This window comes from Haemaphysalis longicornis, unplaced genomic scaffold, assembly GCF_048455015.1.
Source record: "Haemaphysalis longicornis isolate Haplotype H1 unplaced genomic scaffold, Haemaphysalis longicornis Haplotype H1 scaffold_4, whole genome shotgun sequence".
In the NCBI taxonomy this organism is placed as follows: Eukaryota; Metazoa; Arthropoda; class Arachnida; order Ixodida; family Ixodidae; genus Haemaphysalis; species Haemaphysalis longicornis.
Genome location: NW_027526361.1, coordinates 150709735 through 150735633, shown reverse-complemented (window position 1 = coordinate 150735633; position 25899 = coordinate 150709735). Strand labels below are relative to the sequence as shown.

Below are 25899 nucleotides of genomic sequence, written 5' to 3'. Positions count from 1 at the left end.
GTTCCTCCTTGTTCTATTCCTCCTCCATCAACGCTGAAGGGACCTTCGCGCTTCGATCATGTGGGCCAAATGAGGGTCCATTGCAGGAACGGTGTCCTCAGTTCTGACCTCCGTGCTCGCGTCCTGGACCGCTTTATTTATGTTGTGTGCCCATTCCTCGATATCTTCAATGACGGTGCAGGTGCTTTGCCTGTGGAAGGCTGCCCAATCCGTGAGCTTGTGCACGCGCAAGGGAGTGTTAGCGCCCTCGATACCGAGTTCCAGCGTGATTTCTATTATGTAGTGATCGCTCCCTAAGTTCATACCAGTGTTTCTCCAGCTTACCGGACCCTCGCTTGGCGCGTTCGTGAAGATGAGGTCCGGGGTCGTGTCGCGCACTGTGGACGTGCCGATTCTTGAGGGTTGCTTGGCATCTGTATGAAGGGTGAAGCCCGCTGCCTCGGCCTCTTCCAGAAGGTTCCTTCCCTTGGCAGTCGTGCGTGGATATCCTAGTTCCTTGTGAGCAGAGTTGAAATCACCTCCCACGACACAAGGTGCGCCCGGAACAAGCTGCTGAACTCTCTGGAAGAGAGTCTTGAATCGCTGGCTCCCGTGCTGCGGGTTGCTGTATACGTTGACGAGAGTGAGGGAGTGACGCTGACGCTTTCCCAGCACCACCTCCGTAGCGCAGGTTTCGAGCGCCGTCGAGCCATTGTGCGGCGGATCGAGTGGGATGAAAGTGATGCCCTTGCGTATGAACGTGCAGACCCCCTGCGCCGCTCCCTTTCCTTGCGTACGAGCACTTGGGGGTGAGAAGTGAGTGCGGTACCCCAATAGTTTGGGGGGATCCTCCATGTGTGTTTCTTGTATCAGAATTACCTCCGGGGGGTCCGTCATGGTGCTAACGACCTGTTGTAGAAGGGCTTTGCGGCACCGGAGTCCATTTGCGTTCCAGTGCCAAATACGTATACTGGTCTTTTTACGGGCCATCGTTGAATGCCTGTGTAGTCTCGTGTTGTTTCCCGCCGAGGGTTCCGAGTTGTTTAGTTATGAATTGTTTGAGGTCCACGATGTCCCTCTTTATGCTGGTCGTAGTCCGCTCTATGTTAACGATCTTTTCGCCTAGTACTTTGATCTGTCCAGCTTGCTTGTCCATGCGCTTGCTGAGCTTGTGGATGCGGACACCGTAGTTGATCCCCGCATCATCCGGCGTGAGTCGGCACTCGTCGGTGTTGAAAATTTCGGCGATGCTGTGTCCAGTGTCCTCCTTGGGCGGCTCTTCCACCATGCCCTCCTCGTTGCCGGCTTCTACCGTGCCGGTCCGTTTTCTCATCTTGATTGGCGGCTGTGATGGCGCTGCATCGCGATCGCCCGCCGGTTCGAAGGCGGGGGGTCGCGGAACGTTACCCAGCTGCCACGTCAATTGTGATTGTTGCGGCGGCGGCTGCATCTTCATGAGTTGGTCAATTATTTTCTTTTGTTCCTTGATCGTTTCCTGTAACTGAGCTATCACTTCTCGTAGCGCAACGACCTCGTTATTTCCTTCTCCTCTCTGTGAGAGAGTGGATTTATCTCTCATTCCTCTTAGCCGGCCCCCTTCCGCAAGTGGGCTGTGGCCGGGCGGCGGGGCGTTCCTGCGCGCAGCCATTTTCGCCCACGTCATGCGGTTATTCGAATGACTACGTTTCCGCTCTTTGCTTCGTTCTCTGCTTTTGCTTCTGTTGTTGCGGCTGAGCGAGCGCTGGCGTGTCCCTCCATTGTTCTCCTTCTCGACGCGCTGCAGCTGTGGGAAGTCCTCTTTCCCGCCAAAACTGACCGTGCCGACGTGGCCTTTGTGTTTCTCTGATCCGTTCGCCGCCATCTTGCGTTGTCGGACGAGGAAGGGGGTCTTGTACTTGTTACGGCATCTGCCCGTGCCAGACGGGTGGGGGCCGCCACACAACTTGCAGCTCGGTTTGCAAACTGTTTCGTGATCTTCCGGGGGGTTCTGTTGCCCGCACGCGAAGCAAACGTTCTTGTCCGGCTGGGGGCATACATCTTTTCGATGTCCAACCTCCCCGCATTGCCGGCAGACCTCTCTGTGTTGCTTATATATCTTGCATCTCACAATGAGGCTGGCAAATCTGATGTGTTGAGGTACCACTTGTCCTTCAAAGAGCACCACGACCGCCGTAGTCTCCCCCATTCGGTGCGCGGCAAGGATGGTTGGGTTGCGCTCACCGATGAGGCACGCGTTGATGTCCGCCTGCGTGTACGCAAGCGGGATGTTGTATATGATTCCCTTTACGGTATCGTTAGGAGCCGCACGATGCGCGAAGACTTTATATTTGGTGCCCTTCAAGGTGATAGCTGTGACCTTGTCGTACTTGTCCGCCCTTTCTCGGCTCGGTGTGCTGATGACTACGATGTTCTGTCCGATGTTTGGACAAACTGTATCTTCCAGCGTTGCGTCTAACGGTATCCGAGCCGACGCTGCCATGGCCGCCACAAATTCTAGGAGGTCTTGTTTCCCGATGGCAAAGCCGCATCGCGGCCGCACTATAATACGGTGATCGTTAGCGGGTAGGCTAGGCATGCGCGCCGCTCTCGCCATCTTGATGTTGACTCTCTGCTTGATCTGCGTACGCGTCAATTGTGGACGCTTACCGGGAGAACGAGGACGATGTAGCTGCTGTCGTTGGTGCTCCGATGACATGTCCCCAATCGTTGTCTCCCTTTCGGTCTTTCTTCCTCGCCGCGTGGCTACTATCCAGCCCGCGTGCTCTTCTTCTTCGCCGCTCGTTGAGGCGGCTCCGCCGATCGACGATCCCCGCACTCGAACGGTCATGCGGCCGGAATCCCGGCCCACGTAGTCACCAATTTCGTCCGACACGTTCACTTCCATCGCTGCCTGAAGATCTTCCGGCGTTTCCGCCGACACGTTCTTCATCGTAGACGCGTCCCCGCGCTCGGCGGAGCCGGCGCAAGGGGTGGTCGCCGCCGCGGCGGCCGAAGCCGTCGCCAGGCCTAGCCGCCGATCCGTTAGGGTTAGCTGCCGCTCGGCCACGTCGATCGTTAAAACTGGGGTAAAGTGCCGAAAAATGGTTGGAATTCCAAGATTCTTTCACCGGGCGGTGCCGGCGATTGAACTGAGAAAGTACTCACACTTTCAGAAGACTGGGCGAATTTCTTCCGCGATAAAAAGCGGCATTTGCACGGAGCCGAAGTGAGACACGTCCGCACTCGGCGACCGCTCGCAGCGCCTTTTTCGTAAAGAAGCGAAGGCGCTGGGCGCGTGGGGTGTGTGAGAGACGCCGGGCAGCCAGCAGCGTTCTGTGCCCCGTATGACGTCAGTGCTCCTCGCGCATGCGCAGCACGGTTCTCCAGGAGCCACGCGAAACTGCTCAACCTCGGCCAGTGTTTGGAACATCTCTGGAACAGGTTTTTCGAACAGGTTGGAAAATCTTTGGAACAGGTTTTTAACTTGTCTGATAGGCATTAAGCAGTAATTTTGAGCAAATCATTTGTGTATGGTGTCCGCAGGGAAAAATAGCAAAAAATGCGGGGGCTCGTGCGCGCGTGCCGCGAGCGCACGTCGTCAAGGTAAGCATACCCACTAGAAAGCTTGAACAATATTCGCAAAAAAAAAAAAATATCCAGCCTCCCCTGCGTGCTTCGAGCGCACGTTCGTCAAGCCAAGCATACTCACTTAGGGATATTGGCCAAGACTGGCCGAAAAAAAAAAATTTCCCTCGTGCGCCGTAATCTTGGACACACTTGCTTGGAACAAGAAAGACACGTCACAGCGTACGCCCCTCCAATGTGATATCCAATGATTACCACTTACAAAAAAATAAGCTCACAATTACAACCACGATTATAGAGTAAAGGTCGTTGCGGCAGCGAAGAAGGAAATTGGCTGCTATCGTAGACTTAACCCTCGTATTCGTCGTGCAGGCTGAGTACAGCTTCGCTACCTTCAAGTCTTACGCGTTAGTGTAAGCTTCGTACAGATTTTCTGAAGGCTATAGTCTTTCTTGGGCTACTTACCCAGAAATTTTAGTCTGTCTGTCTGTCTGTCGGTCTGTGACTCGATTCAGCCACCCGGCCAAAGTAAAATTGATATTGCGCAATAGTCTTATATACTCACAGCCACAGGTAAACGTCTAAGCCCAGTGTATATGTTCATACTTGTCAACTTTGTTGAACAAGAACATGACATTACGCAAATATAAGACAGGAAATTAGCACACACGGGATATTTACGGTGTCCCATTATTTAAAAAATTCATCGATGCTTGGTTTTTAGATAGCAAATGATATTCTACATCTACTGCAGAAAACCGCCGCCTCCTGGCGGCATATGAAAAATCACGCGGCAACAGCAACGAAAGGTTCCATTAGGTAGGTTCCACGTCCTGCTTGGAACACACGTAGAGCACGGCCACGCGGTTCTATAAACCTTGTAGTCGGCCGCCTCCTTTCACGCGCGTTTCCGCCGTACTGCAGCGCTGGCATCGAGGAACCTGGCCTGTAGCAGTAGAACGCAGTAAATTCAAATCGCCTTCCGCAAATCTTTAATGTGTTTACCTTGGGATGAGTGCGACGGTACAGGAACAGCATGAGAGGTGAGCGGGAAAGCAAAGGGGGCATTTCCATAGCAAACGTCTACAAAGACTATCGTCTTTTGACGACATTTGCAACGAAAGAGGCAGATACGCGGCCACTTTTTTTCACCTGAAAGACACAATTAAAACTCCGCCGCGAACACCTTGTTCTTGCGGACCTAAAACCGCGCTCTAAATCACTAGTTCAACCCAGGTACCCCTATTCTAGTCCTCACTGGAGGTGCGAGAGGGCAGCTTGCCCTCTCTTCTCGGAGAGGAGCGTTAGTCGTGGGAGGAGGGAGAGGAGGGGAGTCGTGTGACATGCGTAGCAATAACATTGGGCTTCCTCAATTATCCTCCCCGGAACGCCTGCATGCTGCCCGAGACGCCGTCCGTCGCTCGGTTTTCCCATGTATTCCTAGTAGGCTTCACGCCCGAACGCAGTGTTTGGACTGTCCGCAGACCGCCTAGGACTGGCAAATCGAATGTGCCCATTATCGTCCACTGACGTAATTTGCAGGGATGCAGGAAGATACGTGGCCAAATGTTGTTTTTTAAAGACGATAGCCTTTATTGGGCTACTTAAACCCAGAAATTTCGGTCCGTCTGTCTGTCTGTGACTCGATTCGGCCACCCGGCCAAACTAAAACAATGCCTGCGCAATAGTCTTATATAGTCCCAGCTAAATCTACCCGTCTAAGTCCGGTGTAATGTTCATACTTGTCAATATTGTTGAGAACAACGAGACATTACGCATATATAAGACAACAAATTAATACAGAAGTGATGTTTGCAGCGTTCCTTTATAAAAAATCGTACATGTTTGATTTTGGCGAGATTAAATACTTCATCAACTGAAGAAAAAATTTCACCCCGCCGTCGCCTGCGCCATATAGCTTCTGACGTCATTTGAAGAAATGAAGTGGCGAGAGTTACGAAAGGTTCCACTAGATAGGTTCCACGTTCTGCTTGGAACGCACGTGGACGAGGGAAACGCGGTTCTATAATCGTTGAAGTAGGGCGCCTCGATTAACACGCGTCTTCGCCGTACGGCAGCGTTGGCATCGAGACAGCTGGTTTGTAGCAGTGGAGCGCGGGAAATTTAAAATGGGCCCATCTCCCCGCGAGGGGGACTCGAGTAAATGCGTCGCATAGGGGGTGGGTGTATTGCGTTAACGTTTAGTGTTTGGGGGGTTGGTGCTATCATGTGTACAACACGCAGCTATCACGCCGCTAGCACGCCGCTGAGTCGCCAACGCACGCCGCTGACGACGTAGTTTGAATGAGTCAAGGATATAAGGCGCGTTCGTAGCCTTTGATTCTGTGTCGGTTTTGTGGCGCAGTGGGAAGAGCACCGTGTACCTCGCGTTCCGCCCACAGGTAGTGAATGCGTTGTATCAGCAGCTTCTTGACGTAGTTTGAATGAGTCAAGGATATAAGGCGCGTTCGTAGCCTTTGATTCTGTGTCGGTTTTGTGGCGCAGTTGGAAGAGCACCGTGTACCTCGCGTTCCGCCCACAGGTAGTGAATGCGTTGTATCAGCAGCTTCTTCACGTAGTTTGAATGAGTCAAGGATATAAGGCGCGGTCGTAGCCTTTCATTCTGTGTCGGTTTTGTGGCGCAGTGGGTAGAGCACCATGTACCTTGCGTTCCGCCCGCAGGGTCGTGGGATCGAAACCAGGCGCCGGTAACTGTTATTTCTTTTTATAGTGTAGGGGGAGGCTGGCTGCTGCCGACGCCGACGCACGGGTGACATCGTGAGTTATACAAATACTCTGCATTTAAAAACGAGCCGGCTGTTTACGCCCGTGCACACATCGACGACGCCGGGGCGCTGGGACGCGACGACAGATTGCGTCCGGGGCATTATTTCGCGCGAGACGCTGGAGGCCGACTCTCACGCTTGCGTGCCTCCTGAGATAGCGATTTTAGCATTCTCGAAACAACGGGCGAAGGTGGACTGCTTCAGCGACGACACCGACACGGCAAGAACGCCAACGAATGAGCCCAATCCAGACGAAGACATCGAACGCCCTACCGATGAAGTGACGCTTATGACGCCGACGAATGTGGGCCGAACAGACGAGACGAACTACGCCCGCTTGCCCACCACAACGCTTTCACTTTCGAAGTAACCACAGCGAAAGCGAGCACGGAAGCGCAACGATTTTGACCGTTCCGCTATTGCAACCTACGACAACACCACGCCACCGCACGCTAAACGAACACGCGAGGAGCAGCGGAGAGCAGGCGAGGAGGAGTGGGGGAGAGGGCGCACCTGGAACGGCTGTTGCGGACGCCGAGGCACGCCAACGCCGACAACGCCGGGTGACATCGTGAGTTAAAGAAATGCGCTGCATTTAAAATGATTTAAGCAAACCTTTGGCGTGTTTACCTGTTTACCTTGGGAGGAGCGCGACGCAACAGGAACAACATGAGAGGTGAGCGGGAAAGCGAAGGGGGCATTTACTTAGCAAAAGTCGATAAAGACTGTCGTCTTTTGACGACATTTGCAACGAAAGAAGCAGTTACGCCACAATTTTTTTTCCCTCGAGCGTCGTCAGCACCCACCTTTTCTTAATCGTGACGCCTGCCTTACGGGGCCTTACATTCTGACGACCACCCTCGTACTTCAAATAGAAAACGCACCTGCCATTCTCTGTAACAGTTTGTCCGTGAGCAGTAGCGCCCCGCAATATGATTTCATAGTTCGCATAATCAATCACGTGCAGCAATCTTTTTCGGCTGCAGCGGTGCGTCTTGTTAACGTGCGCAGTGGTGCGGTAATCGCAAAACGGAGCAAACGTTGGTGGTCAGGGGCTTGAAAACCACGCTCTCCCACTATTTATGATCTGATTTATGAACTATTTACTCATGCCGCTGGCTTGGAAGGGTTCCGAAGAGAATTTTACCCGGTTTTGCATCAGGGCGGCGAGATCGTTCAGGGAATGCCCACGAGATCTCGTTCTAAAAATTCTGCAAAAGGTCAGGCAATTGTCTGCTAATACGTAGCATTCTTATGCCGCTTTCCTTGAGTGTGAGTTCATTATAGCCAAATTTGTTGTTTTTTCTAAATCCCGTCCAAACAATTATCTATATTTACGCTATTATAATGATTACAGGTATCTACAACTGCCGCGATATCTTCATTTTTATGGAGATGCAGGGCGTTACATGGTCCATGTTGTGAGGCGGAGGGGGCGGAAGGGGGTTGTACTCGGCAAAGAATGCTACGCATTAAAACTTTCTCTCGCAATTCGCGGCATTTCGTAGCGCGTCTCATTCTTTACGAGTCGAAGAGAGTCAAGCACGACGAAACGTGAGATAAGGTCAAGCGCAAGTTTTGGTGGTAAAGGCGTTGCAGCCCACACGTTTGTAGGTTGCTGATATGTTTGAGTTGCGGGTGCCTGCGGCGTCGGAAATTAAAGTTGCGCTCGTGTGTTTTGTCAAGATTCTATTTAAGATTCGCATCGTGGTCGCGCTGTAGTGGTACCACCTCATTGAGGGGTATGACACCGCGTACGAAAAGTCAGCGTATGACGCGACAGGACCAATGTGTAGCGTTAGGTCATCGTTAAGCACGAAGCAAGCGAGTTTGAGTCAGTGAAGTTTTAACAGAAACGGTATTTGTTTTTTGTAGCAGGCTGATGCCATGCCTGGTGCGCGTTACTTGAGTGGTTATTTTTTGCAAAGTCATTACTGTAGCCGTCGGCCGTGGTATGCAGAGAACATCTTGCATCCAATAATACAAAGTGACAGCCATCCAAGCTGCTTTCAGTTTGAGGGGGACCTCAACGAGCGGACAATAACGACGTCCGACATTCTGTGGCGTTCCGGCATGTGCGTGTGGCACACAGCAGGCAACTTCCTGTGTCCACTGCGTACTGTTCGGGAGGACGTGGAGCTTCCCTTCCCCGGCGTACATGCGTTCTGGCTTGTCCTTCGCTGCAACTGTGCGATTGTTGTGCCGTCCACGCTGTATGGTGGTATTTGTGCCTGCCGGCGCAATTCTCCTTGAGACGGCGGTGGCGATACCGTAGCGAATATTAGGTGTACAAAGTCATATGCTAAGTAGTTGCGCCTTTTAGGCAACATTTGAGCACATCATTGTTTTTCTTTCTGTCCCTGGTGGGTTTTCAGCATTCCGTACTAACAGTAGCCAGCCAGTAGAAGTAACTAGAGAGTTTTAGCTGACCATTTTGGACGATCCGCTCCAGTAACGGCGGCCGGCCCGCTCAGCGCAACCGGAGCCAATGCCGTTCGCGGCCTAGCGCGCCACGCATGCGCAATGGCGCTCCCGCTTGCTATCGGAGCGGAGCGGATAGCGAAAAACGGTCAGCTAAAACTCGCTATTAACGTGAGAGTTTGGGCGACTTTGTTCTCTATTGTATTAATGCTGACAGCTGCGCTTATCCGTGTAGCCACCCTCTTTCGTCCTTCGTCTAATTGTTCGTGCTGTAAGCATTAATTCATAAGTGCACTGCTTTGAGTCCCACAGAAATTGGGCTATGCGAGAGTATATGTGAACTGGTGTATTCGCGCTTGTGTTTGCGACATTTTTTATTCATCCGTACCAGAATAAGAGCACCCTGCTTATCCGTGTCGCTTCATTAGACATTCCTCACGATCTCCACTACAGAACCCAGTACAGAACCGCCCACGGCGGAAAAGGCGTTATTCGCAATAGCCCCGCAATATGGCACACACTTTATATTATATGAAGACGGCGATTACAAATTATGCTTCGGGTAGCATTTCACCTTAGGCCTTAAAACTTCTCCTGAAAAACAAACCTACAGCAAAAGTTGAGCTGCTTTGGACCCCTGCTCACGCTGGGCTTGAGGGTAACGAGGAGGCACACACGACATCCCGAGCACTCAACAGCCGGGCGTTGCCCATCACTGTCGCCTCTCACGGAGCAAGATCAGTCCAAGATAGCCTAATGATGTACAAAGAAATACCTGCGCATTATCGGCTCTCTTGCCTCAAATACCCCCCGGTCCAACCCTCACGGCCTCACACTAAAAAGCCACTGTAAAGACTCACACAAATGTATCCGTTCCCAATGGGACGGTCCCTAATCACATTCATCAATCACTATATTCCTCTATGTGGAGACGAGGCCGCGGTACAACATCACATGTGGGTATGTCCATATGATCGTCTTCCACGAGTCAATTCTTTAAAGCTCTTGGAGGCAGCGTTCAGCTGTTCTGACCCGAAGACACAGAGTACCATTGTACCACTTCGGAAAATGTGGCCGCACAGCCCCAGCTGCCGGCCACCCACATAGCTCAGGGGTCTCCTTTAATAAAGTTAGTTATCTCTTTTTCCCCCACTCACCCTGAACGCTTATTTGCTGCTTCAGCTTCAGCCAGATTTTGGCCTCGAATATTTTGGTCATCCGCTCATGCAGTTTGCGGTGCCCCTCCGTTTTTTAATCTGTGCGATCCTGTTTCCTGTTCCGCGACGTGTTCACGGCGGCCTTTTATTTGAGCCATAAAGTTCTATATACGAGTTGACTCTTGCATTAACGCTATTAAGCATATCTTTCATTACGGCTATCAAGTAAGCCTCTCGCAGATATGCTCAAAGTTTGTTTAAGATTTCTGACTTCAAAGAGTTGTTTCTATCAACGAAAAAGATATCACACGTTTTACTACACGTGATGACAGCGCAACAGATTTACTAGATCTTCTGTTACAGGGATGCACCGTGGAGGGACTTCAGACAATCGCGCAACTGCTGACAACAAGGCAGCAAGGCTAACAGCTCAAGGGAGTTACATTTCGTGTACGAGGAGTCGCTTGTGTTTGCGTAGCTGCGGCAAAGGGACAACTGCAGCTAACCGTAAGCGCAAAAGGTTAATCGTGTTGTCTTCGCACAAACTCTTGGCTCCGTGCACGGTTGGTGTGAAGAGGACCAGAACCACGCAAGAAGCTAGTCTTGGCTACGTGACTCATTTTGCAAGGCCACTGTTAGAGCCCAACAGCCGTGTTGAATATGCCGCCACTCGCACATGTCAAGGCATTTATTGTAAATTACCAATAACCTACTTTAATGGCATTACAGGGTGTTGTCTTACGGCATCAAGAAACGCTACCAAAGGAAAACTAATTGCGACGTAATGTGAGCAATGAACAGCTGCCAATGTCTGATATTCTGTTATAACCAGTGATTTCCCTACACCCCCCCTAGGGGGTGTGTAGACCCCCCCTAGTTTTTCTGGACACACCCCCCCCCCTTGAATCCCCAAATTTCACTCTTGTCAGTCCTTGTATGGCAGGGTCCGCACAGGTCCTTGAAAACCTTGAAAACCTTTGAATTTAGAAGTGCCTATTTCAAGGCCTTGAAAGTCCTGGAATTTTTAAATGGTCCTTGAAAACCCTTGATTTTCCTGGAGAGAATCAGGCCCTGTCTTTTCAACAGAATTTTAAATGTTTTGTCGTGGATTCTAGGTGCTAACAAATGTAAAGAAACATTGCAACAATCAAATTTCAGTGTATTGCGTGAAACTGAAACAAGTTTGGTGAATTTTCATTACAAGGCAACATTGCGAGCAGGCACTTCTCAATCCAATCCATGTCAGGATACAATCCAGTGAAAGCCGGCTTGTGTTCTCTATCTTGTATCTTCCATCTAGTCCGTGGACGCTCGCTAACTGCATGTTTGCTGTGCCTCATATGCTCCATCTGCGTTTGCTTTTACGTGCAAATGGCAGACGGGCACATAGTTTGTCCTGCCTTGCAGCAGCACTCGCCGATTTGATTTCATCTGATACCCTTGCTGACAAAGCAAGAGATGCAGGCAGGATTAACTAAGTTTTGAAATAAGACAGCCTGAGCAAAACAGCAAGAAAAAAGAAAAACACCAATCATGAAATAAAAAAAGATGGGGGAGCATTCATGATCCCGTTATTGCCTATCTAAATGTGCATTAATGTTCTTAGGTATTGGGCAATAACAAAATTTTGCATTGTGTTGAAAAAGTTATAAATAATCCCAGATAAAACATTAGATGGGGACCTTGAAAATGTGTTTTCTGGTCCTTGAAAGTCCTTGAAAACCCTTGAATTTTTGCTTTTGAAGCCTGTACGAACCCTGTATGGACCTTTTTCAGTATCGATCTGCGCATGCGCGGGCTGCCCGTCTGCTATTCTTGGCAGAGTAGCCTCGGGCAAAATAAACAAAAGTGCGCCCTCCGAGCTTGCTGTTAGCGTTGCACGTACTTATTTCCTTTTTTTCGACAGCTCGTGGCAAGTTCGTATGTGCACACAAAAAAAGGCTTTCAAAGGAAAGGGGCAAAGTGGTTTGAGGCTGACCACGCTGCGAGCACATTGCTACCAGCCAGGGAGGGAGTACCGAAACGCGCTACGGAAGCTAATCCTGGCGTTCTAATAAATCGGGAGCGTACAATCGGTGCCTGATTTATAAGTGCCGCATAATTCGTGTACTACCTAAACATTGTTTCGAGAACTCAAATTTCGTCACTGGCCCTGGTAACAAGTTCGACAATGTACCCGCCGCGGTGGCTCAGTGGCTAAGGCGTTGCGCTGCTGAGCACGAGGTCGCGGGTTCGATTCCCGGCCGCGGCGGCCGCATTTCTGATGGAGGCGAAAAGCAAAAACGCCCGTGTGTACGAGATTTCGGCGCACGATAAAGATCCCCAGGTGGTCAAAATTAATCCGGAGCCCTCCACTACGGCGCGCCTCATCGCCTGCGTTGCGTCGGCGCGTTAAACCCAACAATCAATCAAAGTTCGACAATGTCCTTATACGTTGAAAAATGGCGAGAAATAATAATAATAAAAAACTGAATACGGACCTTTCATGGTAAAAAATGAATTTCTCTAAATTTGTTTTTTTCTTAGATTGAAAAGAAAGCACCGCCTCACAGGTGTATATATGTATATAGAAAATGAAAAACGTAAGTCACGGGGAAGAGCGTTTTGTTAACAGACGTCTATTATTTAACTAGTGCGATAAAAAAACAACTTTTCTAGTTTATGAACCCCCCCTCTTCCCCCCCCCCCCCCCCCCCCAGAGCCATTGAGACACCCCCTCTTGATTCGACGTCTGGGGAAACCTCTGGTTATAACACACTGCGTTTTGAACTGTTTTATTCACCGAGTTTCAACGAGTAATACTCCAGTACCACTCTCGCGTCGCCAGTACCGATTTCTTATTCGCAGCAACGTTGCTGGCCTACTCGGATGACAGGGCCGGCCCCTTGTTGCGCTCGGGTTCCAAGGCGGCCGCCAGGCGGTTTCGGTTACGTCCTTTGGCGCCGAACCAACGAGCTTGTTTGCTTTGACTGGCACGACAGGGCGTCGCTTTGTGCTCTCGAGTCTACAGACGCTGCGGGGAGCCAAATGTCTTGCTCCGCCAGTTGTAGCTCTAAGAGACGTTCCTGCTGGCACAGAGCGGTGGTCGTACATTAGGGCACGATAAACGATGTCTGCCTCGCAGTAGATCTCATACCGGGAAAGCGAAACGTTTGCTTCGTTAACGGGGTGTTCCGTGTCTGCACAATCTTTGCTCGCACCTTTATATGGAATTCTTCGTAACGATACACATCAGCTGACCGCGTGCTCTGTCCGGTATTTCGGCATGTCGCGGCACTTCGACGAATAGTTAATCGAAAACCACTAGAAAGTTATCATACGCATGTTTTGTAAACAGTAATCAAGGTAAAGTCTGCCTAGTTGTACTGGCCGATGCCAAATATATATATATATCTTCCGAAGAAATAAAAGTGACCAGGTGACAAAATTCATGGCCATTCCTTCAGGGGGGTGTGGATAGCCAGCGGAGATGCAAACAAATTGTCACTTAGGAATGACGGTCAGAATGTCTTTCTTGCCACTGTTATATACATTGATCACATCCTCCCAACTACAGACACGTTCTTGTGTAATGTCTCAAATCGACGCACGTAGGCTCCTGGATGGTTGGTTAGGCCGGATCAGTGTGGCATCGGAAGCCAAGGGTGTTCAAACCCACACGTGTAAGCCACGGCGACATTGATACCCTCACATTTACATTGAATCACCGACTACGACCACAGGAGGGGTGTAATTCGACGGAACATGCGGTCTGAGACAGTTCGGGACAGACCGAGGACAATAAAAACTTCTTAGGGGTTTTGAATGCGAAAGCAGCTTTAAACTTTTGAGGCGCTTTGATAAGGGGCGAAGCAGTGGGACTGGTAGACGAATCTATCTACTTAGGAGAACTAGTGACCCCTGATCTGAACCATGAATCAGAGATAATTAGAAAGATAAGAATGGGGTGGAGTGCATTCGGTCGGCATTATCAGATAATGAATGGCAGCCTACCATTGTCCCTCAAGAAGAAAGTGTATGACAGCTGCCTCTTGCCGGTACTCACCTACGCGGAAGAAACTTGCAGGCTCAGTAAGAGGGTTCAACTTATATTGAGGACGACCCAGTGAGCAAATAAACGGGAGAAGATAGGTGTAACATTCAGGTATAAAAAAAAGAGAGCGGAGTGGGTTATGGAAGAAACGCGTGTTAAGGACATATTAGTAGAAATTTAGAAAAAGAAATGGGTGTGGGCAGGGCATGTAATGCGAAGTCAAGATAAACGTTGGTCACTAAGGGTAACAGAGTGGATTCCTACAGAAGGCAAGCGTTGCAGGGGGCGACAGAAAGTTAGATGGGCAGATGAGATCAAGAAGTTTGCGGAGATACATTGGTCGCAGTTATTGGACCGGGATAATTGGAGACTAATGGAAAAGGCCTCGGCCCTGCAGTGGGCGTAGATAAGCTGATTATTATGATGATGATCGATCTCTAAGGACTTCACCCTTTATCCGCCTGAGACAATTTGAATTGCGACCCGGTTAGGGATTTCGCTTTGCCTGGTGCGCGTCGCATCATTGCTGGTTTCCTTTTCCTACCGACGAGTTAAAGCGCGCGGGAACGCCTCGTACTTCAGTGACACGTGGAGGCTCGGGAGTTTCGAAAATGGAAATGGAAACCTATTTTCTATTTTGAAAATGGAAAAATTCATGGGAAGCTATCCTAATACAGCTCCGCTGTAATATTTTAGTTTAGAAGGACTTGTTCAAGTTGGTGCATGTTAGCAAAAGGTGTAAAATGCGCTAAGGAAGGCGCCCCACAGAGCGAGCTACACAAGCACTGGCGCAGTCTATTTGTACCTCCCTCGGTATGACATTTTCTGGTACCTAAAGGCAGCGCCAGTCCTTGTGTACCCCTCTCTGTGTGACGTCTTCAGGTACACAAGGGCTGCACCAGTCCCTGTGTACCTCTGTGTGGTGTCTTCCTCAGCGCAGTTTACACCTTTTGTAATATTTTTCGTTGCACCTTGAACTTTTAAGTTTAGAAAATTGTAGTTTTAGAAGAGGCGGTGTTCAGTAGTTTATCATGCGAAATAGTCTTATCGGGGCTACTTTTCCTCTCTGTGCGTTTGTCGCTGGGAGTGCATCCTGTGCTGGGCTACCAAGCGCAATTATGAGAAACACAATGGCTTTGCCAGTTGGGAAGCTTAGGTTATTGAACCCTGGTCAATTCGATTCTCGCTCGGGGAAATGACCACTCCACCAAGCATGCTCGCCGATAACCAAATATAAATTGGGGTTTTATGTTTTGTTTTTGGCTTGTTTTACGTCAGAATAAAAACAAATTACGCCCATCTTCCCGCGAGGGAACCCTGATGTGATGCGACGCATCGGGGGGGGGGGGGGGGTTCAATTGGTGTTTCCATTGGGTTGATTCTCTAAATCGCGTGAAACGTGTTGTGAACGCGTATAATGCATTTCCATCACATGCCGGTGTTCTCATACGCGGGAAGATGGGCGTAATTTTACTTTTCAGCACATGCATATGCGACATGAGAGAGTACACGTGTTTTAGCGGCGCTGGCCGCCACCAAGATCTTTATTACATTTCAGAATGATCGCTTTATGGTCCGTAAAGTGGACCGTCAACGGTTGCCGTAGCAATGGTCGGGTCTTGGTGTCGTCGTTGTTGGAGAACGCCAAGTCAATGCAGGTCCCACGGATGGTGGTTGGCATTGTGTTGCACACAAAGTTCAAGCCGAGAGCGAGCGCTGACTGAACCGCCGCAGTGCGCTACCCGCTTTATATTCACAGAACATGAAGGAGAGGAGACAGCGAAGGAGAGTCGCGCATGCGCGCACTTGCGCACCGGAGCAGACGCGAGCGGAGCGAGCGCGCGCTCAGCTGTTGTTGTTATGATAATGAGACGGAGTGAGTGTTGCGCACAGCTGTCGGAGAGAACAACGGAGGAGAGTTGCACATTTGCAGTGAGCGTGCGGACAACGCCAACGCCGACAACGACGGCGGAGGGACATACCCCAGAGCAAGAGATGCGTCGCATCTAAAAATTCTACATTACTTCAAGATTTTGGCGCAACTGAAAATAGTTACGCCAAAAAGTAATGCAGTTTGTTAGTGAGACGAAGTTAGTGTAGACACACTATCGATGACAATTCTTAGTGGGTATTGTTTCGTTTTTGTTACTGATTTTTTGTTGTGTATACCAGTTGTCATGCCTACATGGGTACCGGTTTTTTTTTCTCTGACGCTGTGGCAGTAATTCAGCCTGCTAAAAATTGACAAATAAAGCCGTCGCAGTACGGCGCATCGGGGGATAGTTTTGTGTTTCACGGTCCCTTTATTCTACTGTTGTATTGCCATTTGGCGGCAGCGCTCGTACTATTTCCCAAAATGTGGCACGAGAGGTCGTCTTTTTGACGTAAACATTGCACGGTACATTCAAATGACGCGGAGTCTTTATTTTGTTGGCTTCGAGTGTTACTGAAGGACCTGAAAGCCAACAAAAACAGCTGTACGAAGAGATAGTGGTCGCCTGTGAAGGCAGAGAGTGGGGACCAGAGCGACATATGCAGTGCAGTTTGCAAAGCCCCAAATCAACTCATTTGCCGCGAGCAGTGTTACGCTACACTCCATTTTCCGGTCACCCAGAAGACAAAGAGTGGGAGGTGAGAATTTTGTTTTTGCTATCCACGGGGCGGCTCCAAGGTCCAAAATAACCGCGTACAAGCAGTTCTGATACTGACAACGGCTTGGCTTCGTCGGCACACATGACTTCTTGGAGCTGTCTTTGCAAAGTGCGGAAATATGAGGAAACTTTGCACTCACGTTAACAACTGCCAACTCTTTATGCTTGAGCTTTCTTCAGGAGGAGGAGTACTAAAAACTTTATTTTGAGCCTGGTGATGTGGGAGTGGACGACCATGCTGTCTCAGCCCTGAATACCAGGAGTTGCTCGGCATCTAAGCGGGCGCTGGTCGTCAGTTTTTCCCACAGCACGAACGCTTTCTTGGGCGACACCCCTTACATTGCCTCCCTCCGTCCGTAACAAAGGAAAAAATGTGGCCAAAGTTGCTCATAGACCACATAGGGAGTATATTAAACGGCCACTACTTAGAAGACGTAGTAGCTGTGACATTTAACAGATACAAACATAGAGATAAATGTGCGAAGATAAGCATCCAGAAATAATGCCTCCGCACTGGCCACGTGTGCTGGGGAGTTTATTCAATTTGATCTACGTACAACCTGTCCGACAATTCATCTCGCCTGCTCCTTACGGTCTCCCGTCGTTCGTTGAACATCCAACGTGTGAGCACTTGGTGGTTATTTCCTCCTTTCAGACGGCCTGCCTCTCTCAAAGGTATACATATACGAAGGCGTGCGGACCAAATCCGGAGCTGTTGGGGGCGTGGTCGGTGCCCGCACTGCCGTGGGAAAGGGGCGTTGCTCGACGCACCCTGCGCTCCCACGGAGAGGTAGATCGACAATCGCGAAGCGAAGTCGACGCCTCGCAGTTAAACGCTCCGAGAGAGTGAACCATATCGGAGGTTAGAAACCTCCACAATCTTCGAACGCGTTTCGCCGCCCTTGCGGGGCCCAGATGGTTCACTTAGCGGAATTGCCGCCGAGGGAAGGAGCTGCAGCGGCGTTCCATTAAGAGATTGAAAGCTCTAATAGGTGAGCTTGTGTGTGGAAGTGTTAGGCGGCAGAAATGTGTAAACTGGGTTTCTGGTCGTACTCACAACGAATGCAAGTGCAACTGCGAAAATGCGCCAAATCAGTGACTTCGTGTTTTTTTCACGTGCCTTTTTATCAGGAGAGATTAACGTTAACATGTTAAGATTAACATGTTAACATGCATTATACTCGAATGCATTTATTGCGCAACAATGTGAATTTTGGAAGCAGGGCACATAGGTAACCTTACACCAGGTCATATATTCTTAGTGGGGCCCGTAACCCTGGACTAACGCGCCTGCCAGCCATTTAATCAGCTGATTACACCGTTTTCGACAAAGCGAATATCTGCACGCAAGCAGAGTTGTGATGAATGGTATCTCTGTGCGAGTTATGCTGAAAGGACTTCGCAAGCCGGCGCTATCTGAATGCGACTCGTCGCTAACCTGTCCGTTTTCACGGCGCCGTAAGCTCGCTTTGAGAACGCGAGAAAGCAAGCGAAAGGAGCAGGTTGCAGTAGCTAAGCAGCGGGAAAAGCGGAACTCCCGTTGCAAGTTACGGAACTAATTAAAAAACATGAGGAGCTTCGCTGTGGAACGGTGGGGAATTTATGCGTTTCCACCTCCAGGAAATCTTGAAGCCATGAAGACAAAATACAAGTTTGGTGCATTAAAGAGACTGGTTTGTCCCGATAATAATGACAGCAATCTTATCGCCAGCTTCTAAACAAATAATGGTGATAATAACGAAAACACATGAAGTAGTGGTGACCCCCCCCCCCAACCCCCCGCAACTTTTTAGCGATTTTTCTATGACGTCACAAAATCTCGTTTCTGCGACTGGCGGTCGTCGACCAAACCCACCGCTGAGAAATTTGGCAGGGTGTTTGGAGTGGGGCCGTATCGTATCACTTGTTCGATCGTATCACTTGATTGCTTTGAGCTGAGGGCTGTTTTGGGTCCATGGTCGGGTCCCAATCAGGCTGCGCGTGCAATCAAAGCTCTTTTGGAGTTTCTTCGGAGCACAGAACTGGACAGAGTTTTGTGATTGAAACTTTTGGCCGCATTAAATGACATCTTTTCGTTTTCACATTTTTTTTTCTCTTTTGTTTTCTTCTCTCATCTAGCGTAGCAAGCCAGCCCGACGGATCGGCTAACATCGCTGGTTTTCATTAGTTATTCTTTCTCTCTCTCTCTCTCTCTCTCTCTCTCTTGATTGTGATGTGAAGTTGGCGGAATGATAACCATGTTTTTAGTGCATACGTCTACTACGTCAGTCCTGCCCATACTGCGTGACTAAGCATGAAATTTCACAATTTAATAATATAGTCTTGCGTTTTATCAGATAAACAATGTCCTTGCTGGCTGAAATGGAGCTGAGTGAGTTATCAGAGGCTAGTCATCTGAAATAGAACAAAGTTGTATTCTGTCTTCATGAGCCCTTAAAGGGACACTGAAGTGAATTTGTGAAGCTCCCGTTTTTTCTTGCACTGCGTAGACTGGCTCAAATTAGCACACTTTTCATCGTTTATCCGGTTGACAAATCGGTAATTATTTTACAAAGCGCGAAAGAAGAAAAACTACCATGCGCGGTTTGCGGCGGCCGCACCAACTAAGGCTGTGACGTTGGGAGGAGGGGCGCCGTGATTGGACGATGCCCAAGGTTAGCAATCACACAAGTTTCGGTTTCGGTTTCGGTTCTGTAAAACAACCAATGGCGTTGTTGGATGGGCATTCTCAATATCTCAGTAATCATCGTACCGCGCTTCTGCCATGTTGTCGGCTGTAAAATGCACAAGATAAGCCTCCCAGGACGGCTTGTAGTCGTAGCATTCACTAGCCGAGACCTACGCAGTGCATGAACGCCCTCCGCGTACCCGCAGACGCCCAAATGTCATGCGTTTTTCCCCCATATTTGGAGCTTGCCTCCCTCATGCCTGTATCGTAAAAAGCGTGTTCGCACCAGGCCAAGGGTCTGTTCATTCTGGCCTGTGCCCACTGCCTGCAAGCAGTCGGTGCTTATGGCAACAGCACGCCAACGAGAACTCGCTAGCGCGCCAGTGCCAGCCTGCGCGCGTTTTGTGAACTAGTTCGTGTAGCCATGAACGTTGCGGCCCAAAAAAAGGTGAACTCAATATAGAAAACATCGGTGGAAAACAAAAAAGTTAACTTACAAAAAAAAAGCACATACCCGCGGGGATTCGAACTCGTGACTTGCAAAACATTTTCGGTGACATACCCAGCGCCCCAGGCCACTGAGCCACGGAGCGGGTCGCGAAGGACTTGCTAATATAGGGTATATATTGTACAACCGGTTTACACTTTTATTTAGTTTTGGCATTTCAAGCAGCTTAGGTGACTATTTGTTGTACTGCGATCGTGCAGTAAGCGTCGCCCGAGTTTCCACAGTAGCTCACGTCTAGCAATTGTATTTCGTAGACGGAAAAGCGTTCGCAGATGCGTAGTCGTGCTGCTGACCGCTGTGCTTGTTCGCCCAGCGCAAAAAAGTGCTTCCCGCGCCCTAGTTTTACGCTGTACGGTAAAAATATCAGTTGATTTTATTTCCTTAGTACCTATATTGACTTCGCTGACTCTTCTCCCGCCTTCAAGAGGCCTTATATTTTCCTACTGGCGTACCAGTCAGCGAAGCGTCGCATGTGCGCTTGTGCAGCGCTTGTGTGAAGCGACCTTGACTTGGAGCTAGATACAGTGTACAAACAAACCAAGTAAAGAAAGGCACATTCTTCAATTCACAAACGTGTCCTGGCTTCGTTTCAACTAAGCGAACGAATTGCGACCAAGCAATTTTTTTTTAACCTCCTTGATTGCGACGACCCGCCGGCGGCCGGACGAAACGCTGGGCCGACTGACGACTGACTCTGTCGGCCGGGGAGCCGTGCAGTAGCGCAGCCGTGGCGCAGCCAATTGCCAGCTCATCCCCTCGTGACGTCACACGAAAACGCCACAGAAAATGGGCGAGCGTAAAGAGAGGAGGACAGCATTTTCAAATTAGTTTTTCTACTAAATAAAATCACGTAAACGCGCCTAGAGTGGTCGAAACATGGCCTGGGGACTCCGGACTACAATTTGTGCTAGTAATCCCGCAATGTTTACATATCACTTCAGTGTCCCTTTAATGTCATGTTACCAGGGTAAACGCTGTTTTAGATGCGACTGCATCTCACTCACTCGCCTTGTCCCTCCATACGGCGTTGTTGTCCGTCCACACCCCTCCCCCATTCTCCTCGCCGCGCGAGCTGCGCTCTCCGCCGCTCACCCCCTCTCCTCTCCGATAGCGAATACTCTCGCGAGGGGCATTGGATTGGATTCAATTGGGTTGGCTTGGATTGGCTTGGCTTGGATTGGATTGGATTGGATTTGGATTGGATTGGATTAAAGTGGATGGTTTTGGTTTTGTGTTGCGTCATAGCCGCGCCACGTTGCGTCATAGCCGCGGTCGTTCCAGCACCGGCGTTCCGGTTTCCATCGATGCGTTGAATGCAGCCTAACAATTATAAGAGCGGCGGTGGCATTGCCAGGTACGAGGCCCATGGAGTACACGCGCGTCTAAGAGGCTTGCAGGCGGTGTTGCCGTGTACGTCAAGCGCGATGACGAGAAGAAGAAAAAGAAGCACCACCAACAACAACAACATCACTCGGTGGCAGTGGGCCAATCTAGCACGGGTGAGCACTGCGCGGTCTCCATCGGCAGTGGCAGCGTTACGGTCACGACCGTGTACCTCGCACCCAACCTCTCACGCGCTCAAATCGAAGAGTACGTGCACAACCGGTTGGAGGAGTCTCAGTACAGCGTGAACTCGACCACACCGTTCCTCTTGGCCGGACACTTCAACGTGGACGTGCGCAGGCATGATTAGTTCGTGCGTCACATGGCGGTCAAGTACTCGCTGGAGTGCATGACGACTAGTGCCCCAACAACGATACGGGGCACGTGCATAGACTTGATCTTCGCTGCAAATTGCACGGTGGTCCCGTTACTTCACCATCCACTACCCGTACACTTCATCGTTAACGTTACGCCGCGTGTTAAATAAAGAATACATCATACGCGTTCCTCACACGTTTCACGAAATTAGAGAATCAACCCAACGGAAACACCAAGTGAACCCCCAAGATGCGTCGCATCTCCACAGGGTTCCCCTCGCGGGAACGTGGGGTAATTTTTTAAAGTGTACACCCTCAACTATTAGCCCCACAAACAAAACGCCATGTGGCAGTCGAAAACACATGCCAGCGGTGTAACAACTTTTTGTCTCGGGCTGCTGGTATAGCTTCTGTTCAGCCTAAAATTTTGCAGGCGCGCTTCATGGCTTTCGTGCTGTGGTGCTTGAGGTAGCGTGATTGAGGCCACGTGTGTCCCAAGAAAATAGTAAGGGCTCCTCTTAAAGTTATTTCGCTCGGGGTTCGTTTTCTCTTACCTACCTTTAAGACTGTTTTCTTTCAGGATTTTGTTTTTCTTCTAGCTTTCCAACTTTAGTAGAGGGGAGGCATTTTTCTGGTACGTTGTCTGGAGAAGTCCTCAACTCAGTAGGGAGCTTATGCACCAAATATTGACGTAAACCGCGTTTACATGTCCTAGCTAGTTTGAAAATATCATGGTTATGCGATTAAGCTTGTTTCGTGAATGATATGCTTTGCAGTTTTCTTACAAGTTCTTCTATTCACTGTAGTCAGTGGTCACGCGAGTAGCTCGTAAGCTGGTTGCGTCACCGTTTTTTGCTTTCTTAACTCGTCGTACTTTTTGTCTATTTTTTGTTGTTCAGGTTACCAAGCTCGAGAGTTGCCCCTTCGGCCCCGCTGCACTTCAAGTGCGCTGTCCTCCTCCTGTGTCTTTGCTGGGCCGTCCTCGCATCTGGCGAGGAAGACGCCGCCTCCAGTAGCGTGCCCAACTTGTGTCACCTCTCTCCTCAAGAGCCCATGTACTGCCGCTGCGAATCGGAGCACTTCGAGGCGGAAGTCACCAGCGTCACCTGCCTGGTTGGCAAGCCGCTCACGGGAGACCACGTCGTCTTCCAATCATTCCGGCGCCAGAAGGCGCTCGCGTCAGTCACCTTCACAATCTACGGCCAGGACTACCGGCTGGACTTTGTCCCCACCGAAACGCTACGGCAGCTGGGGCAGCTGGACCGGCTCTACTTCACAGAATGCAATCTGGGCGTGCTGCCCACTAAAGCCTTCTACAAGCTGTCCGCGTTGTCGCTTCTTCAGCTAGAAGGCAACGAGATCCTCGACCTCCAAAAAGACGCTATAGCGCATCTGCCGCGCCTGGAGAAGCTCGAGTTGGGAGACAACAAGCTGAGACGCGTCGGAGCGGACTGGTTCTCCCGACTTCCGGCCTTGCAAGCGCTCTTCCTCGGCAAGAACCAGATCGAAGTCGTGGAAGACATGGCCTTTGTCGAACTGGGCGCCCTTCAAGAGCTTGAGCTGGGAGACAACCTTATCGTGGAGCTTAGCAACCGCACTTTCAAGGGACTGTCTCACTTGAAGAGGCTTGACCTGTTCCGCAACAAGCTGACTCGACTGGAGCCCCGGGTGTTCAGCGGGATGCCGCTTCTGGAAGAGCTGGATCTGAAGCTGAACCAAATATCCGTGGTCGACCCGCTGGCCTTCGACGGCCTTGCAAACTTGCGGGTCATCTTCCTTGCGAGCAACCAGCTGCGTATCCTGCCAGCCGACATGTTTGTGGGCGCCCCCAACCTGGACTGGGTGGACCTGTCGCAGAACCAACTCTTGACGCTCACCTGGCGGACCATTCACAACTTGAAGCACTTGGAGGACGGAGATGACTTCGAGATGAGTGTGACAGGTGAGTGGCTTGGCTAGTGCAAATGGTGCCATTATGAACTCACGCATCGGTTCGTCGTTCTCTACAAAGTTGAGTACAGCAGCTATCACCCCGCATATTTCGCGTTAGTCCTGGTGAACCATTTTTGCACACCGTTTGTTTCGCTCGTTTACGTTCCTCATATTAGAATTGCCATGCAAAAAAAAAAATATAACTTTGTTTAATTCGAAACAACTCTGCTTCAGTACCTCAGCTAGCTCCATTCCGGCCACCAAAGACGTTTTCTACCGGAGCACCCACACGAAATGTTCGTGTTACGGAGGGGTGCCTGACAGCCCTCTAACCCTAGGATGACATTATAGACGGTCGAGCGCTGCGTAAATAAATATTTACAGCCTTGTTTCTTTTGGTCGGTTTTGGTTTCGGCAAAATGAACACCGGGGCGGCCGCCATGACAGCAGCGCGTTCGTGAGGTAACCGTTCTCCTCGCACCACAGCTGGTCTGGACGCACGTGCCTGGGCGTCCAGACCGGCTGTGGTTTCCACAGTCTCCACAAGCCCGGGCAGCATGAAATCAGTCCCAAAACTGTGACGTGCTACACACGCCGGAGCAGCCTGCGCCGACTGCAGCCAGCGCGCTGGCCACGACACGGGGGCCCTCACGTCGGCAGTTTAGGTACAGGAGGAGGAAATGTCGTCATGCTGACGCCGATTGCGAAAGGGTATCCGTTCAGAGCTTTCTCATGTGCGCGAATATTAAAATGGATTTCAAATATGTTCTACTGCAGGGCTACTGTTGAAACTTGCTGGGATATATCTCCATATACAAAAGAAGCGTTTTACACAGTTATCTAGACTTTCAAGTTCCGTGTCAGTGGTCCTTTAGCGGCGGAACTGTGTAGCGAGAACTCACCTGTTAACGTTCTTATGGCACCTACTACGTCATCACCCAACAAATAAGAAAAGGTTTCCAAATACACTGCAATGTTTTCAATGGCCTAATTTGCTATTTTTCGAGGTATATGTCACTTATGTACTCAAATACAAAATAAAACTCATTGCTTGCTAGACAGCTAGCGCCATCTAGTTAAACCTGGATAAAACAATGTGTTTCTTGTTGATTATTTTATTTAAGTAAAAAAGGGATTTATTTCTAAAAGAAGCAAACTAAGCAGTTAGGAACGTTTCGATGGATTTGTAAAACTTTGGTATTGCTGCACGATGCTTTTTAAGGGGGGACGTGGCAAGTAAAACTACTGTATTATTTATGGACCGAATTGAATCAACTTAGTAGCATTTATGTAGCTAACCAATCCAACAGGAATACTGAAATCAGATTAAAGATGCCTTCTATCCTTTTTAAGTTAGAAGACTAATTACCCGAAGCTTGCAATCAGAATAATTAACTAATTAGGCAAGAAGTCAACAAGATTTTTACCTCAGTGCGATCAGAAATGTCTATTTTGTGCAATGAAACTACTAGATTACTGCATTACGTATATCCTTCAGGCATAAGAAAAGAACAAGAAACGTTTCACCTTCCTTTCGAAATCAGAAATGGTCTCATGTCAAAGAGAAAGCGAAACTCATGTCTTTCTTTTTTTGATACCTAAAGGAAATAACGCAATAATCAAATAGCTTCCTTGCACGGAATAGACCTTCCTGGTGACGCCGACATAAAAATCTTGTTGAGTTCTTGTCTAATTAATTAATCAGTCTTGCAACAGCTCTGTGAAGGTAATTAGTCTGGTAACTCAAAAAGTATAGAAGATATTTTTAATCTGATTTAAGTTTTCTTATTAGGTTAGTTAACTACATAAAATCTCCTAATTTGACTAAACTTGGTCCGTAATTAATAAAAATAGTTTTACTTGCCACGTCCCCCCTTTAGCACGGGGGACATGAATTAATACATCCCATAGGAACGTGATCAAGTGAGTCCGCTTAGCTTTTAGTTCCGCCGTACAGCGTTACCACAGAAAAGTACGAAGAAGGAGATCGATTGCATGTGAGCTTGCGCCCCGTGAGGAGCTCCCAAAAATACCAACAAAAGACCGAGCCCACGTGGGCGAATGCCTCGTGAGGATCGTCCGGCGTCGTCTGTACGTCGTTAGAGATGTACAGGGCTGAGAAGATGAACATCAGAAAGGAAAATTTCTACGGTAATTCCCAGGGCAGTGCTTTGCTCTTGAATGGAACCAGGCGCAAACGTAACAGGACGCAGAAAGGAGTACACTGGACAAGCGCTGGTCTAACAACTGAAAAATTTATTAGGCAGAAAAGAAATATATAGGCAGAAGATACCACACCCCCAAACACCAAAAACAACCAAAAAAACCGCAGAACACTGCGCAAACAAGATGAAACATTGCATGCCAAAATGGAAAAACAAACATGCGCCAAAATCAACTCACGAGCCCCTGAGATACATGATCTCTTTTGCATGAAGCATTACACTTGCTTGGCTAACGCACTTATCTTTCCTATCATTAATGTGGTACGCCTCAAGGA

At 49.4% G+C, this 25899-nt stretch overlaps 1 protein-coding gene across 2 annotated transcripts in view; it reads left to right on the top strand.

Moving 5' to 3' along the window:
- Window positions 1-25899, top strand: part of LOC144179439 (uncharacterized) — a 114213-nt gene that overhangs the window by 42842 nt on the left and 45472 nt on the right. For both annotated transcript variants that reach the window (XM_077707793.1, XM_077707794.1), the window contains exon 2: window positions 22367-23409. In XM_077707793.1, the coding sequence (XP_077563919.1) occupies window positions 22367-23409 (1043 nt within the window). The remainder of the gene's footprint in view (window positions 1-22366; window positions 23410-25899) is intronic.